The sequence below is a fragment of the Ornithorhynchus anatinus genome, chromosome 4, assembly GCF_004115215.2.
Source record: "Ornithorhynchus anatinus isolate Pmale09 chromosome 4, mOrnAna1.pri.v4, whole genome shotgun sequence".
Lineage (NCBI taxonomy): Eukaryota > Metazoa > Chordata > Mammalia > Monotremata > Ornithorhynchidae > Ornithorhynchus > Ornithorhynchus anatinus.
Window position 1 is genome coordinate 64029955 of NC_041731.1, and position 17762 is coordinate 64047716.

General features: G+C 44.6%; 1 protein-coding gene across 2 annotated transcripts in view; it reads left to right on the plus strand.

The window, feature by feature from the left end:
- Window positions 1–17762, plus strand: part of GRHL2 (grainyhead like transcription factor 2) — a 104426-nt gene that overhangs the window by 23752 nt on the left and 62912 nt on the right. For both annotated transcript variants that reach the window (XM_029063259.2, XM_029063258.2), the window contains exons 4-6: window positions 2720–2775; window positions 4517–4673; window positions 8973–9084. In XM_029063259.2, the coding sequence (XP_028919092.1) occupies window positions 2720–2775; window positions 4517–4673; window positions 8973–9084 (325 nt within the window). The remainder of the gene's footprint in view (window positions 1–2719; window positions 2776–4516; window positions 4674–8972; window positions 9085–17762) is intronic.

A 17762-nucleotide genomic window follows, 5' to 3' on the forward strand; every position in this document is an offset into this window, starting at 1 on the left:
GTTCAGTCGGTGTATTCATTCTGCTTTCCACGTTCGTAATTATTTTTGTGACTGTTTCCTTCATTAGAGGGTAAATTCCTTTTGGTCAGAACAAAACAATAATTGTGGTACTTGTTAAGTGTTTACCATACGCCAGACACTGTACAGAACGCTGGGGTAGATACAAGCTAATCGGGTTGGATCCGGCCCCTGTCCCACTTAGGGCTCACAGTCTTAATTCCCATTTTGCGGATGAGATAACTGAGGCTCAGAGTGGTAAAGTTCCTTGCCCGAGGTCACAGTGCAGGCAAGTGGTGGAGCAGGGATTAGAACCCATGTCCGCTGACTCCCAGGCCCGGGCTCTTTCCACGAGACTACGCTTCTGTCGTCCTCTCCCGAGAACATAGAACAGTCCACTGCCCTTAGTGGAGCTGCTTAGAGAAGCAGCGTGGCGCAGTGGAAAGAGCACGGGCTTTGGAGTCAGGGCTCATGAGTTCGAATCCTAGCTCTGCCACTTGTCAGCTGTGTGACTGTGGGCAAGTCACTTAACTTCTCCGTGCCTCAGTTCCCTCATCTCTAAAATGGGGATTAAGACTGTGAGCCCCACGTGGGACAACCTGATTCCCCTGTGTCTACCCCAGCGCTTAGAACAGTGCTCAGCACATAGTAAGCGCTTAACAAATACCAACATTATGCTCAGTAACTACCTTTAGTGTTATCAATCAGTCATTCAGTCAATGGTATTTACTGTGTGAAGAGCTCTGAACTAAGCGCCTGAGAGAATACAGGAAAATAGGGTTGGCAGACATCTTCCCTACCCATAAGGACTTCACAGTCTACAGCGGGGGACAGACATTAAAATAAATTAAAGATAGGAGAAATGGCAGAGCACGAGGACAGGTACGTTAAGGACTGTGGAGCTGAGGGTAGGGTGAATATCAAAGAGTTTAAGGGGCACAGACCCAATTGCCTAAGCAGTGCAGAACAGGGGAAGTGAGGGCTTATTCACGGAAGGCCTCTTGGAGGAGATACGATTTCAGTAAGGCTTTGAAGGTAGGGAAAGTGGCGGTCAGTCAGAGATCAATTAATCGATTGAGCCCTTGTTGTGTGCAGACTATTGTACTAAATAAGCCCTTAGGGGAGTCCAATGTAACAGAGTTGGTAGACGCGGTCTAGAGAGGGAGACAGACATTAATATAAATTAATAACTCACGCATATTCTTTCATTCAGTCATATCTATTGAGTGCTTACTGTGTGCAGAGCACTGTGCCAAGAGCTTGGAAAGCACAACTGAGCAACAGATAGAGACAATCCTTACCCAACGACGGGCTCACAGTCTAGAAGAGGGATACAGACCGCAGAACAAAACAAGTAGACAGGCATCAATAGCAAATGCTGTGGGGCCGAGGGAAGGGTGTCTAAAGGGTGCCAATCCAAAGGTGACACAGAAGGGAGTGAGAGAAGAGGAAGTGAGGGCTTAGTCGGGGAAGGCATCCTGGGGGAGATGGGCTTTCAATAGGACTCTGAAGGTGATAGGAAGATATGACAGGGAAGGGAGCTCGGGGTCACAAGGAGGACGTGGGCAAGGTGGCGGCGGCGGGACAGACGAGATGGAGTTCACAGAATAGGTTGGGGCCAGGGGAGCGGAGTGTGTGGAAGATCACTGAGGTAAGGTAGGAGGGGAAGAGTTGATTGATAGAAGTACCGTTATTACTATTACTTTTGTCTCTGTGCACGGAGACTCTTCCTCAGGATAACGGGGCAGCCTGGCCGATTTTTATCAGTGATAAACCTTGCAGGGGACATTTAGACCATGGCCACGCATCTCTACATGGTGCAAATTGCCAGGATTAGCAAATTTTAACAAAGTTACAGGTTATCTCTACCTTTTCCTTAAATTGCCAATGTCACTACTGAACTTTTGACACCGGGCTGTGGTAGTTTTGAAGCTATGTGGGATTCAAATAATGATAACAGTGGTATCTGTGCTATAAGCACTTGCTATGTTCCAGGCACTATAATAAGCATGGGTTAGATACAAGATAATCAAATTGGACCCAATTCCTATCCCACACAGGGCTTCTCACTCTAAGTAGGAGGGAGAGCAAGTAATGAATCCTCGTTTACTAGATTAGAAAAATGAGGCATGGGGAAATTAAGTGACCCGCAAGCGGTCACACAGTAGGCAAGTGCCAAAACTGGAATTAGAACCCAGGTTTTCTGACTCCCAGGCCCTTGTTCTTTCCATCAGGTCACACTTGTTCTGGGAGAACTTTTAAACTATACACCAATGTTTGCAAGTAGATCAGTACATATTGTAAAATTGAATTCCTGATATGAGCAGTCTTTTTTTCTTTTTTTCATATTATGTGCGCCACACCATAGTATACACTAGTTTGGAAGCTCGTCTCATTGTAAAGATTCACCCTTAGGCAGAATACTGCAGTAAAGTCAGTCCTCTAGCCTGTAAATTCGTTGTGGGTAGGGATCATGTCTATCGACTCTGTAATAGTGTACGCTCCCAAGTGCTCAGTACAGTGCTCTGCACACAGTAAGCACTCAATAAATACAACTGATCGATTGATCTCCCAAGCACTTAGTACACTGATCCGCACACAGCAAGTGGTCAAAAAATGCCAATGATGGATTGATTGATTGAAACATTTCTTATTTTTAATTTCGATTGCACCACGAGTTATTTGGCTTAATTTTCTTTTCAATTATCTTTCCACTTTTCAGAAATACCGCAGTGCTTCTGTGGGGGCTGAAGAATACATTTATGAACAGACAGCAAGGTAGGTCTCTAAATGACATTTAACATTGATTAAGTCACATCAAAGAGGACACTTGGGTATCGGCAGAGTAATGCCACACAATCCACCTAAGAAGAATGTAGAAACAAAAGTTTTGTATGGAAACAGAGAGGAGCATGAGTAAGAATTCAGTTGTCAACTCCAGGACCCACAGAGGACTTTTACAGCTGAACTGCCTTGGTGGATGAAATAACGCGGGCTGGTCTCTGTCCTATAATGAGAATGATGTATTTCCTGTCTTTGTGGGTCTCTTAAAAACTTACTCTAAAACTCCTCTGGTCATCAGTTCAGTTCACTTTCTAACAGGCTTAACATTTGAGGATTAGAAATGCTGAGAGCAAAACTTCGAAAGTAGCCGCAGAATCCACTGTTTTGATACTGAAAGTCTGGGGCCCCAAAATCGGGCCCTTAAAGGAATTTGCATGGCTAATTGAGGGAAGAGACTGTTTAGGAACACCTAGTGGTTGTTTAGCTGCCTTGCTTTGAAATTCTGTGCTCCTGACCTCAGGTTGCAGAAGTGAAATTTCAGAACGAAGGCATAACGAAGTATACAAGGAAAAACCGGTTTTGACAAACTACACATAAAGATGAAGATTCCATCGTAGGCACCTAACAATTTACAACTACATTTGTTAGGTTAAAAATGACAAGTATTATCAATTTTCATGCCTTAAGCATAAACTGATTGCTGAAGTCTGGAAGAATATTTCCCTTATGGCAGTAGGATTGCACAATTTACCAGGTGCAATATGTAATGTTTTCTCCACCTAAACCATCTGGTATATAAGCCATTGTTGTAAACCGCATGTGTACCAGCCATGACCTTTGGATTGCTCTGTTCTTTTTAGTCTGACATCTTCTTTGCTTTATGCGGCGTGTGTATCAAAATTCGACATTTCTGACTTTAGGCTTGGTTCTTATTTCCTGCCCCAAGGGGCAGGGGGAGAGGGGGTGTTAAACCTTATCCGTGGTTCCTTGTGTCATAATTTTAATTTGCTTTATAATTACTTGCACTCTTCAGGAAGGGGAAAATGTCTAAATTTGGAAATCGGTTTTAAAAGTATATTTAAAATGAAAGGAGATGGATGATCATTTTGCTCATTTATTTGGAAGTATCATGGGCTGTTGGTTGTTTGAGCGGGAGTATGAAAAGGTACAATATGTGATGGAATACAGCTGTCTCGTAGGGAACAACCTTTACCCCCATGGGATATGGAGTCTTTTCAGAGAGTTGCTGTGGAGACCGCTATGTGGTGTTTTCCCTACTTCCTCAATTCCCCATCTGTAGTTTTATGTTTGTGCAAAGTCTGGTCCCTCTACCTTTCCTGTAAATTCTTCGGCTCCATTCAGCTCAGCTCTTTATAGTCTTTAAGTAGACTGACTCAGAACACTTATAAGAAATCCAAAGAACATGGCGGAGGGAAAATTGACCTGAACTTTAGAGAGGAAGGTCTCTCCTGTACGCGTGGTGATTGCCATATAGTACTAAAGTTTGACCCATAAAAAATCTACATAAAAATGTTTGTAAAATGGATTAGGGTAGAGCAAACTTCTTTTGTTGCTCAATATTCTCTTTTTTGCAGTTTTCTTCTCCAGGGTGATTGTTAAATTCAGATTTGTCAACGTTCATAGAGAAGATTGTGAAATTCACTTGAAAGCAAAAAATTAAAAATAAAAAGAAGAAAAGAAATGATTCTGATTATGGTTTGTTTTTTGCCCACAGTAGCACATTTCAGTATACATTGGAGGCCACGAAATCTCTACGGCAGAAGCAAGGAGAGGGACCGATGACCTATTTAAATAAAGGACAGTTCTATGCTATAACTCTGAGCGAGACTGGAGACAACAAATGCTTCAGACATCCCATCAGCAAAGTCAGGGTATGGACCTCTTTTCGCTAGATAAAACGCTAACTATCGCATTAGATGGCTAAGGCGGGGTGAAAGGGAGGGAACGTTTATTTGTTCTTTCCCTCGGTTAACAGGAACCAGATTCCCAACTGGGCTTTTCTCTCTGTCTTTTCAAATACGCAGTGACCAAAATAAGTCTGAGGAAACGGTGACATCTGTCCGTGTTTGTACTGTTATTTGAGTGATTGTCTAGGTTTTATTCCCTCAACGTGAGTTCCCTAGATAAGCAACGTGGCCTAGTGGATAGAGCGTGGGCCTAGGCATCGGGAGACAGGGTCTAATACTGGCTCTGCCACTTCTGTGTGACTTTGGGCAAGCCACTTTACTTCTCTGTACCTCAGTTTCCTCATCTGTGTCCAACCTGATAAGCTTGTATCTACCCCAGCCCTTAATACAGTGTCTGGCACAGAGCAGGTGCTTAACAAATACCCTAAAAAGAAAAATTATCCATGGTTCTTAAGTTGCTGGATGTGTAGCTACAAAATCAGAACTTTCTGGGGAGCGGGAGGCTGCTCCTGGGGTCCTCGGTCGAGGATACGATTCCAGAAGGGTGAGTGCTGAACCATTTGCCCCCGGCCCTTCGTCTCGAGTCCCGAGCAGCAGGAGTTTCAACCCATAGCTCACTTCCCTTTAAGCCTTCGGGGGTGATCCTACCATCTGAACCGCCTCAGGAGGCCGTTCAGATTCACGGGGGTGGATCTGTTGGTTTGACCTGGGAGTGGAAACTCGTCTCCGTCTTGGAATCGGGCCAGGAAGTGGAATTTGGGCCCCCAGAGTTCCTTTCCACACCAGACTGTGGACTCATCTAGCAGAGCCTTGCAGGTAAGTCCAGAAAGGGCACAGATTTTCAAAAATCTTCATCACCTGCATATTGCCCTCACACCATGTCTTCCCTCATTCCCTTGGGTTGCTCTCCAAAATACCAGAAAATAGATCCTGTAGTGTTTTCTGCAACACAGCCCGTCAGTCATCGCCAACGTCGTCATAATAGTAATTGTGGTATTTGTTAAGCGTTTACTATGTGACAGGTGCTGTACTAAGTGCTGGGGTGGATAACAGTGCAGTCAGATCTGACACAATTCCACGTGGGACTCACAGTCTCAGGGACTGAATCCCCATTTTAAAAAAGAAAGCAGACTCTATTAGGGCTTCTTTAGGCTCTAGGCGCATAGGTAGATGCACTGGGAAGCAGTCTGGGCTAGTAGAAAGAACCCGGGCCTGGAAGTCAGAGAACCTGAGTTCCACTCCCGACCACGCCACTCACCTGCTGTGCGACCTAGGACACGTCACTTAACTAGAGAAGCAGAGTGGCTCAGTGGAAAGAGCCCGGGCTTGGGAGTCAGAGGTCATGGGTTCGAGTCCCAGCTCTGCCACTTGTCAGCTGTGTGACTGTGAGCAAGTCACTTTACTTCTCTGTGCCTCAGTTACCTCATCTGTAAAATGGGCATTAACTGTGAGCCTCCCTTGGGACAACCTGATTGCCCTCTATCTACCCCAGCACTTAAAAGAGTGCTCTGCACATAGTAAGCATTTAACAAATACCAGCATTATTATTATTAACTTCTCTGTGCCTCAGTTCCTTCACATGCAGAATGGAGAGTCAATGCCTTTACTCCCTCCTACTTAAACTGTGAGCTTGAATTTAAACTGTGAGCCCCATGTTGGTCTTGATGATCTTGTACCTATCCCAGTGCTTACTGTAGGGCTCGACTCGGCAGAGAATGTAACAAATACCACAGTTATTGTTATTTGATGTTTCTGCACGTCTGCCAAAACCTTGTGGCCGATCACAGCACCGGAGTTTCAGTCACAACTGGTTTTCTTGCTTTGTTTTGGTGATGTTTGATGTGGTTAAATATTCTCCCCCTTCTTCATGGAGTCAGCCTCTTTTCTGACGATCTCGGGGAGCTTCACAATTCCTAGGCAAGTGTCGTCACCCTCCTGAGAAGGATGGAGGAAGGGAATATTTAGAAATATCCCTTCATTCAATCCTGGGGAAGGAGCAGTCCTAAGAGGAATGAGAGACTAAGGCTCTGAAGACCAGTTTGCAAGGAGAGCAATAACAATAACAGAATTGTGGTATTTGTTAAGCGCTTATTGTGTGCCCGGCAGTAAACGCCGGGGTAGATACAACCTAAGCAGGTTGAACACAGTCCCTGTCTCACACGGGGCTCACGATCTTAGACCCCATTTTACAGATGAGGTAACTGGGAACAGAGAAGTGAAATGACTTGCCCGAGGTCACACAGCAGATAAGTGGCAGAGCCAGAGTCAGAACTCCCAGGCCATGCTGCTTCTGAAACAAAAGCAGAAAGACGGGTGGTTGGTGCGAAGCCGTCACTGAGTGCCCTCTCTCCCCTTCTACCCTTTTCCCGTACTCCCGTATAAAAACTCCAGATGTGGGCCTCAGTGGTCAGAGGGTAAGAAGTGAAATTTCTCCAGGCATTGGCATAGGTGCCCTTGGCTTGGAAACGGCGACCATGAGTTTCCTGTTGAAAAGCCAGCGGAAACCGCAGCCCCATCACCGCTGGCATATACGACGTCAGGACCCAGAACCCACAGGAAGGAATGGACTGTACTGTGGCGGGAGGTGCCAAGCTCACACTCTAGCATTTTCCTGCCGGGGCCTGAGTAGACTGTGAGCTTGTTGTGGACAGGGAACATGTCTATTATATCGTACTCTCTCAAGTGCTTAGTGCAGTGCTCTGAGATCCAATTCAGTTGTATTTACTGAGCCCTTACTGTGTGCGAAACCCTGTACTGAAGCTCTTGAGAGAAGACAATACAACAATAAATGTACACATTCCCTGCCCACAACAAGCAGTATTTCATTCTGAATCCCCGGAGAATGTTCTTAATTTTCTCTCCCTCACAAATTTCCATACCAAGAACATGCTATGATTTTATGTTAACTGCACTTTCATTAGAGAAGCTTTTGTTTGTAGCATTAGAGTACGATTTTTAATATAAAGATAAAGCTCTTGGAAGGGAGAGAAAATGATTTTTAATTTTGAACTATTGTCTGCGAATTCTCATTTTCATTTGATTTCTCAGTTGATTTCCTTTTGCTTGACATGTATTCTAGTGAGCTTAAGAACCTTTTGAAAATGTACTCACTTTAAGAAGCTTTCTTAACTATAGTGTAAACCTATACATGGAAATTAATTTGTTTCCTTGTATGATTTAAGTGAAAAAACAGATTGAAATGGGGCCAGAGTTTGAATGGAGGCTTGGAGAATGAGCTTCAGTGAAACATCCTAGTAGCACTGTAAGAGAATATATCCAAATAAGAATCCTGAATAGGATGAGACCTCTATATTAACGGAAGAAAACATTGAAAACTGTGCTCTCCCCCTCTAGACAGTAAGCTTGTTGTGGGCAGGGAATGTGTCTACCGACTATTATATTGCTATATTATATACTCTCCCAAGTGCTTAGTGCAGTGTTCTGCACACTGTAAGCACTCAATAATGCAATTGATTGATTTTTTTTTTTCCCTTTAGCTTGAGGAAGGTTTTTTTCTTTCGGTGCCACATAAACACCCAGTCATTTTAATTGTGCTTAAGCAAGTAGAAGTTACTCATTTAATCTGAGTTGATTATTATTACAGAAATGAAAGATTATTTTGTGTATGTGTGCGAACGATTTAGCCAGAGGATAATTTTAGACTTTAAGGTCTAGACTGTAAGCTGTTGTGGACAGGGAACATGTAAAATCAACTCTGTTACATTGAACCCTCCCAAGCGCTTAGTACAGTGCCCTGCAAACAGTAAGTGCTCCATAAATACGATTGATTGACTGATTGATTTAGACCCCAATTATCTGTTGTTCGTATAGACTCATGCTTTTTTCATTGTGACCTGTTCCTTGATTCACCTTAGCGATTTTCAAAGTGGGTCTTTTTTTTAAGCAGAAACATGCAACCCAGTTGGATTTGTTTTGTGTAATTCAGACAACAGCAGGGTGCCTTGTGGAGTAATTTTTCACCTGAGAGGCTCTGTTACTGTAGAATCTGCAGATATTTTCAGCTGGGTTGGATTTCCTAAGATCCTAAGCAGCCCCTACTTTTTATAAACGCTCACCCAACTCTATGCAAAGGCTACTTTTTTGAATAGTAGAACTTAACTCCAACAGACTTCTGTAAGTATTATCCCCTTTTGGAATGGAAAAATGCTAATGGCAGAAAAGGCATCTCCAGAACTAAGGGCTTCATCATACCCGCAAAGGCACCGAACGGGAAGTAATCTCCATGATTCTTTTATTTGGCAGAGTGTGGTGATGGTTGTATTCAGTGAGGACAAAAACCGTGACGAGCAGCTGAAATACTGGAAATACTGGCATTCTCGGCAGCACACGGCTAAACAGAGGGTCTTGGACATAGGTAAGTGGTCCTGCAAAGGACCTGCTCATCATAGACCCCCTCCTACCTCACCTCACTAATATCCTACTCCAACCCAGCCTGCACACTCTCCTCTTCTAGTGCCGGCTTACTCACTGTGCCCCAATCTCTTTGGTTCTGTCACTGACCCCTTTCCCACATCCTCCCCTTGGCCTGGAACTCCCTCGCCATCTACGTATGCCAGACCACCACTCTCCCATCTTCAAAGCCCTGTTAAAGGTCACATCGCCTCCAAGATGCCTTCCCCGAATAAGCCCTTTTCTTTCCTGGCTCACTCTCCCTTCCGCTGTGTCTTTGCGCTTGGATTTGAGATCTTTGGACGGTTGATATTTGCCCCGTCCCACGACACTTAAGCGTATATTTTTAAATGGTATATTGTAAATGATTTGTTTATATTAATGTCTCTCTCCTCCTCTGGACTCTAAGTTCATTACAGGTAGGGAACGTGTCCACCGATTCTCTTGTGTTGTACTCTCCCAAGCACGAAGGAAGTGTTCAATAAATACCATTGATCGACTGATTGATATGTACTAAAGCCAGTGGGAATGAAGGATGGCACGTGACCATTTAAGAAACCAAGTTGCTCTGAAGGGCGAGGGTGAGACTTTTCTCTCTCCCAGAAATCCAGGAGCACTGTGTACCTTTACCTTTAATCTTGTAGACGTTCAGTTAGACCGGAAGACTTGTCCTGAAAAAGAGGAGCGGCTTGGCTCAGTGGCTAGACCTCGGGCCCGAGAGGTCAAAGGACCTGGATTTTAATCCCGGTTCCACCACAGGTCTGCTGCTGTGTGATCTTGGGCAAGTCAGTTCACTTCTCTGGACCTCAGTTTCCTTATCTGCAAAATGGGAGTGAAGACTGTGAACCCCTGGACTGCGTCCAACCTGATGAGCTTGTAGCTACCTCAGCATTTCGTCCGGGAACTTACCCATAGTAAGTGCTTAACAAATACCAAAAAGAAAAAAAGAGGCCCCCGGATCTGACCAAAACCCACATCAGGTTCCCATGGCTTGGGTTTGCCAGTGTACTTCAAAGATGCCCCCAGGTCCTTCGGTCCTAGCTGTGGGACATGTAATAATAATAACAAATGTGGTATTTGTTAAGCGCTTACTACCTGCAAGCACTGTACTAAGCCCTGGGTTAAGTACAAGATAATCAGGGCACATATGGGGCTCACAGTCCAAGTAGGAAGTGAGAACCGGGAGACATGTTAGAGTAGAGAAGCGGCATGGCTTAGTGGCCAGGAAGAGGTCTATTTTTTTTAATGGTATTTGTCAAGCGCTTGCTTTGGCCAGACACTGTACTAAGCACTGGGGAAGGTACAAGATAATCAGGCCGGACACAGTCCCTGTCCCACATGGGGGGCTCACGGTATGAATCTCCATTTTATAGAGGAAATGGAGGCACGGAGAAGTTAAGTGCCTTGCCCAAGGTTACATAGCAGGCAGTGGCAGAACTTGGATTACAACCTAGGTCCTTCTGATTCGCAGGCCTAGACTCTATCCGCTGGGCCACGCTGCTTCTCGTCTACATGGCTTATCAGCAGAGTCATCTAGTTTTAACAGTACTGAAACAGCAAAAATTGCTTTTCTCAGAGAGCAGAGTGGTGGTCATCCATTCGCTCTGTAGAATTTACTGAGCACTTCACCGTGAAAAGCATTGTACCGGGGCTTGGAAGACCGCAGTAAAGAAAAAAGATACGGGGCAAGGAGGGGGTTACATTCTAATGGAGAAAGCAGATGGACATGAATTCCTTACAGAAGTCTTTCCCCAATTAATTCCCCCCCCCCCCCCAAGCCTGTGTCATCCCAGCATCATTTACTCTTACCTAGATAACGATATACAGACACCATTCACTTACTTGTTTTCCCGAACTATAGCTATTGCTAGTTGTTTTTATATTTTTCCCTTTGGCTCCTTCTCTGTTTTGTAAACTGTCAGCTCCTTGAGGGCAGGGAATGCAGCTCCCAGTTCCTTTGTGCTTTCCTAAGTGCTTACTGAATACAGTGCTCAAAAATTACCATTGATTGATTGATCGGTTTCCAGAATTCATCTGCAAAGTTCGGGAATAGCGCATTGTGATATTTTTTTTCCAAGCGACGAAATGAGTGCTACATGAGTATTTATGCACAAGTCTATGGGTAAACATGCAGTAAAAATCAATTACCCTCTGGTGGAATCTCCCTGACTCAGTATAAATTCACTGATGTAGTTCTGGTACTCCTCTGCGGTCGAGTGCACAATTCTGGTGAAAATTGGGTTTCTGTCCTTGGTTCAGGGACCAATACCCCGTTAACAACATTATTCCTATAAGGAAATTTGTTCCTATTTGAAGCATATTGATTTAAGAAGGAGTTTTTAAGAACCCACCGTATATACATCCGAGGTCTGTATGTGTGGGTTGTGATACCCTGCAGTGCGGTCAGTTCACAGTCCTTAAAATATTTCTTGAAATGTTTGTCTCTCCATAGATTGAAGTCTAAATACTCAATTTAGATGCTTATTTTAAAAAAAAATACATTTTGTTTGGAAAATATCAACATCAGTGTGTAATTCCTTAGTTTTGCACCTGAACTCTGAAGCATATTGGTTGTGAGAAAAGGATCCTTGAAATAATACCAATTAAAAGCAACTGTGTTGTCAGTGAAATTCATTACTTGATTTCTTGGAACAAATTTATCCTCCCATCTAATTGCTGATCTTATTTTCTTGGGTGGTAATTATAATATTTAATTAAAAAATTGCATCTTTGCTCTGCATCCATTTATTGGTTCTACAGCAGGTTAAGGCAAGAACCAGAGAGAGACTAATGTACAAATTATTTTAATAAGTCGGCACCTACTAACTAGAACTAAAAGCTTTCACAGGAAAGTAGGTGCAGTGCGTTTTTTGATAAAGGGTTCTTCCTTTCCCACTTTTTAAGATTGCATTGTAGTAGACATACACACTCAGACTTGCATTGAGTTGATCGGTAATCGTGTAGTAAAATTTAAAGCCTTGAGTCATTTATTGGTATTTTCAAATGGATCAATCAATCAGTGGGATTTATTGAGCACTTACTATATGTAGAGCAGTGTACTAAGCACTTGGAAGAGTACAATACAACAGAGTTGGCTGTCGTGTTCCCCGCCCACACGAGCTTACGGTCTAGAGCGGGGGGAGACAGACGGTAATATAAATGAACTACACCACACTGATTGCTGTAATTAATGACTTCATACTTATTGCTCCCCCCTCCCCCGGATTTCCATCCTCACTTTTTCTTTGGGACTATTTTACCTACTAATCTCCGTAATTGTGCTATTTTTCAAGTGCTTAATGTGTGCCGGGCATTGTACTAAGCTCTGGGATAGATACAAGCTGATCAGATCGAACACGGTCCCTGTCCCACGGGGGGCTCACGGTCTTAATTCCCATTTTATAGACGAGGGAACTGAGGCACAGTGAAGTGAAGTGGCTTGTCCAAGGTCGCACAGCAGACAGGTGGCAGGGCCGGGACTAGAACCCGGGGCTCCTGACTGCCAGGCCTGTGCTCTAGCCATCCTGCTGTCTAAATGGACGTGTTTTTCTGTCTCGCATTGAGTAAAAGGGTGAAGGATGAGCAAGGGGTAAAAAGTAGGTTAGAGTGAGCTGTGCCTCAGAGCACACCCCCTTGGGAACGTGGGACCCCTCTCAAGAGTACACGCTTGCTGTCCACACCTCGTTAAACAGATTGTTCACCGCGGGGACTGGGAACTCTAGGAGATCTGTCAGGATTGCAAGTTTTGTCTAATGGGGCCTCTGAGAGCTTTGGGTAATTTGGATTTTAATGGGCTCTGAGTCGGCAGCGGAGAGGTAATAGTTGTAACGACGGTGTTCGTTAAGCGCTTCGGGTCAAGCGTTTCTCTAAGCCCTGGGGGTAGTTACGAATTCATCAGGTTGGACCCAATCCCTGACGTATGTGGATCTCACAGTCTTAGTAGGAAGGAGGATAGGTGTTGCAGGCCTATTTTACAGATGAGGAATCTGAGGCCCAGAGAAGGGAAGTGGATTGCCCAAGGTCACACAGCAAACAAGTAGCGAAAGAGCCTGGCACTTGACAGACCCAGGCCCGTAACGAGACTGAAGTCCCTACTCTGTGGGCTGTTAAACCAGAGGGCCTCAAGGCACCCCAGCCCGTCTTTGCCTATATAGACGCTGATCTTGTGGCTTGCAGACCTTAGGGAGGGACGTAGTGATGAAGTGAAAGTCGTCTTTCAGAGGCTCATCCCTTCTCCCCTTCCGTGACTCCTCCTCTCCCCCCACCGGTCATCTTTACAGTCTCCTGAAGAACAGTCGCCCTCCAGGTCTGGGTGGAGAGGACTGGCCACTGAATCACTGAGGAAGTTACAGGCAGCTTGCACTTTTGACCATGTGGCAGAGAAGCAGCGTGGCTCAGCGGAAGGAGCCCGGGCTTGGGGGTCAGAGGTCATGGGTTCGAATCCCGGCTCTGCCACTTGTCAGCCGTGTGACTGTGGGCAAGTCATGTAACTTCTCTGTGCCTCAGTTACCTCATCTGTAAAATGGGGATTACCTGTGAGCCTCACGCGGGACAACCTGATTATCCTGTATCTATCTACCCCAGCGCTTAGGACAGTGCTCTGCACGTAGTAAGCGCTTAACAAATACCAACATTATTATTAAGCCAAGAGGCCTTCCTCCAAATCGAGCCTCTTTACCAAACGGCCACTCGCACTGAATTTGATGGTTTATCAGGTTATCATTATGGTGGCGTTCTATTAAGCCCTTGAAGCAGCATGGCGTAATGGGTAGAAGATGGGCCTAGGAGTCTGAAGGATCCGGGTTCCAATTCTGGCTCTGCCACTTGTCTGATGTGTGACCTTGGACGATCGAATTGAATTTTCTGGGCCTCAGTTATCTCATCTGTAAAATGAGGATTAAGACTGTGAGCTACGTGTAGGACGTAGAGTATGTCCAACGTAATTAGTTTGTGTCTACCCCAGTACTAAGTACGGTGCCTGGTATATAGCAAGTGCTTAACAAATGCCATAAAAATGCCTTTAAAAAGAGAAATAAAAAAGCCCTTGCTCTGTGTTAATCCCTGGGTAGCTGCTGTGTTGTGAGATCACACACAGTCCCTGCCCCACAAAGGCCTGATAACCCACTGTCATTTTAAAGATGAGGAAACCTGAGGCCAAGAGAGATGAAGTGACTCGCTCAGGGTCACTCAGTAGGCCAGTGGTGGAGCTGGGACTCGAACCCAAGTCTTCTGACTCCCAACCCTTAACTTCTACCAAGCCATCTTGCCTCTCAATAACAATCCTTTGTATCATGGAACGGTAGGTTTGCTGCTTTCCGGATAGTCAAATTGGCATTGTTTCGGTAGTTTAGAGTGCCAGTCTTTTTAGCCTTTCCTTTCTTAATTACCAAATTTAGTGCCTTTCAGGATTTAAAAGAAATGCATGAGAAAGGAAAATGGGTGTAATTGCCAACTCCACTGGGGCAGTCTTGCCCCCACACCTTCTTTGAGCTGGTCTCCCACCCCCTTGTTCATCCTAAACCCCTGACAAGGCCTGAGAGTTTCCAGGCAGAGCTGAATAGATGCTGAGAAGCAGCGTGGCCTAATGGATAGAGCCCAGGCCTGGGAGTGAGAAGGAACTAGGTTCCAATCTATGTGTCTGCTCTGTGACGTGGGCGAGTCACTTCACTTCTCTGTGCCTCTGTTACCTCATCTATAAAATGGGGATTGAGACTGTAAACCCCATGTGGGACACAGCTTGGATCTATCCCAGCACTTAGTACATTACCTGGAACACAGTAAGCACTTAACAAGTACCACTGAAAACAAAACAAAAAAAAGACCCAGAAGAGTGACTTCATATTCACTTAGCTCATTGCAGACTCTCTCTCCCAGTCCTCACCTCTCCCACAGTAAGTGCTCAATAAATATGATTGAATGAGTGAATGAATGAAATCCTCACACTCAAAATGTAAAGTTGGCACCTGTGAAGAGGCACATATTAGGTTAATAGCAGTCAGCACCCGTGTTGGTTACATTAACCTATTAGTAGGGGATACATGAGAACTTGTCAATTTTTTACGTTCCTCCTTCGGATGAAATTTCTTCTCGAAATCCGGAAGGACGACATTAATATGATCGCCGCAAGCTTTCCGAGATGGCCGGTGTTACTACAACGCAAGCCACCCATAACAGTGCAGTTTTAATCAACCCTTGGTGTCTTGTCAGGAATTAGTACAATAAGATAGCATTAAGGCGTTAAATGTCCATTCGCAATCCATCTCAAGTTTTGGTTCAGCGTAATCTTATGATATTAGAATGCGTTAGTCCAAGAGTAATAATCCTGTAAATTTTTTTTTCAGTAATTATCAAGTAATTTCTATACATTTATGCTTATCCACCTGTAATTACAGGTTTTTCGCTAGTGGACTATAACAAATCTCTGACTTAGGGACAAATTTTTAAATTGTTCCCTGTTGATAGTTTTAAAGTAATTCTTTTTGTAAAGACTCAAGTTCAAACAAAGCCAAAGCAAAAAAAAAAAAAATAACCACCCTCTAGGACTTCCACCGTTTCTCCTTTCAAGAAGGAAAAACTAGTCTGTGAAAGAGTATGAAATGCTAAACTCTGCTACTGTGAATTGTATTTTTAAAAATCCCTTGGCTGTGTAGAAATTAGATTTTTGAATTTCCCTATCTTCCCAGATCACGTCCAGAGGGATGCCCAAAGTTTAAAGTCACTCATTAAGAGTAATCCACGTAAAATCCTCGAGAATATTCTGTGGGCTTCAGAAAATACCGTAGGATCCCCGGAAGTCATCGTAATGACTCACAGTCAAACTAGCGAAAGAAAGCTATCGTTACTATCTGTACAGGACTGAACCTGATGGAGAATTTGGGACATTGGCCAGATATTATCAGATTTCAGTTCTTGATTCTTTCTCCAATTCCCCCAGATGTATTTTCAGGATCATCACAAGAAGCAGCGTGGCTTAGTGGATAGAACACAGGCCTGGGAGTCAAAGGCAGTGTGTTCTGATGCTGGCTGTGCTGCATATCTGCTGTATGACTTGGACAAGGCACTTCACTTCTCTGGGCCTCAGTTACCTCATCTGTAAAATGTGGATTAAGAGTGTAGGCCCCATGTGGGACAGGGACTGTGTCCAACCTAACTCGAATCTACTCTACTCCGGTGCTTAGAACGGTGCTTGGCGCATAGTAAGTGCTTAACAAGTACCGTAATTGTTATTATTACCGTTGTACATGACGAGTGTTTAGTACGGTGCTGTACATACGGTAGGCGCTCAATAAATACGACTGAATGAATATGAAAGGACACCACTGATGGGGAAATTAACAGGGGTTAGGTCATGAGGCCATCCTGGAGAAACAACATGGCCTAGTGGAAAAAGCACGGGCCAGGGAGTCAGAGGTCTTGGGTTCTAATTCTGGCTCTACCGCTTGCCTGCAGTGTGAATCCCTTGGGCATGTCACTGATCTCCGGGCCTTAGTACCCTCATCTGTAAAAGAGGGATTCAATACCCGTTCTCCTTCCTACTTAGACTATGAGCTCCATTTTGTTCAACTGTATTTATTGAGCACTTACCATGTGCAAAGCACTGTACTAAACGCTTGGGAGAGTATGGTGCCTGCATTTTGTATCTACCCCAGCGCTTAGTATAGTGCTTGATGCCTAGCGAGCCCTTGATAAGTACCACGATTATTATTATTATGAGGTTATGATAATAATGATAATAATGTTGGTATTTGTTAAGCGCTTACTATGTGCAGAGCACTGTTCTAAGCGCTGGGGTAGACACAGGGGAATCAGCTTGTCCCACGTGGGGCTCACAGTCTTCATCCCCATTTTACAGATGAGGGAACTGAGGCACAGAGAAGTTAAGTGACTTGCCCACAGCCACACAGCTGACAAGCGGCAGAGCTGGGATTCGAACTCCTGACCTCTGCCTCCAGAGCCCGTAACCCGTAACATAAGCCACACTGTCTTTTATAGAGAATTTCATAGGTACACCATGGAAAATCCACTTTCATCTCATGTGTTTAGGTGAGAAAACATCTGATAACATTTAGAGCAGGTGTTTTTGTATCTTTTAAAAGCCGTAGAATTCATTTAACCCATACGGCAGGAGAACTGGCTGATCGTGGACCCTGAGGCAGGGTTTTTGATCAGGTCGCCACCTCTCTGGAGGTACACACGTGAGAATAAGGGATGAGAGCGTAGACTCTGGAATGTGGGACTCTGCTCTTTGTGGGCAGGGAACGTGTCCACCGACTCTGTTGCACCGTTCTTTCCCAAGGGCTTAGTACAGTACTGTGCACACAATAAATGCTCAATAAATACCCAGTGATTGATTGAGGGGAAAAGCATTCCCAAGTTCTCCCAGGACATGGAATTCCAGGACTTAGGGTGTTGGCATTGGCTGTCACCAAGATTACAATTTCAAGATTCCGACCTAGAAAGCTGGATGTTATCCCCTCTAGACTGTGAGCTTGTTGTGGGCAGGGAATGGGTCTGTTACACTGTACTCTCCCAAGTGCTTAGTACAGTACCCTGCACACAGTAAGCGCTCAATAAATGTAACTGACTGACCTCCATGCAAGTCCCTCAGTGCCCAGATTTCCAGGAACGGAACACCTGGAGTTA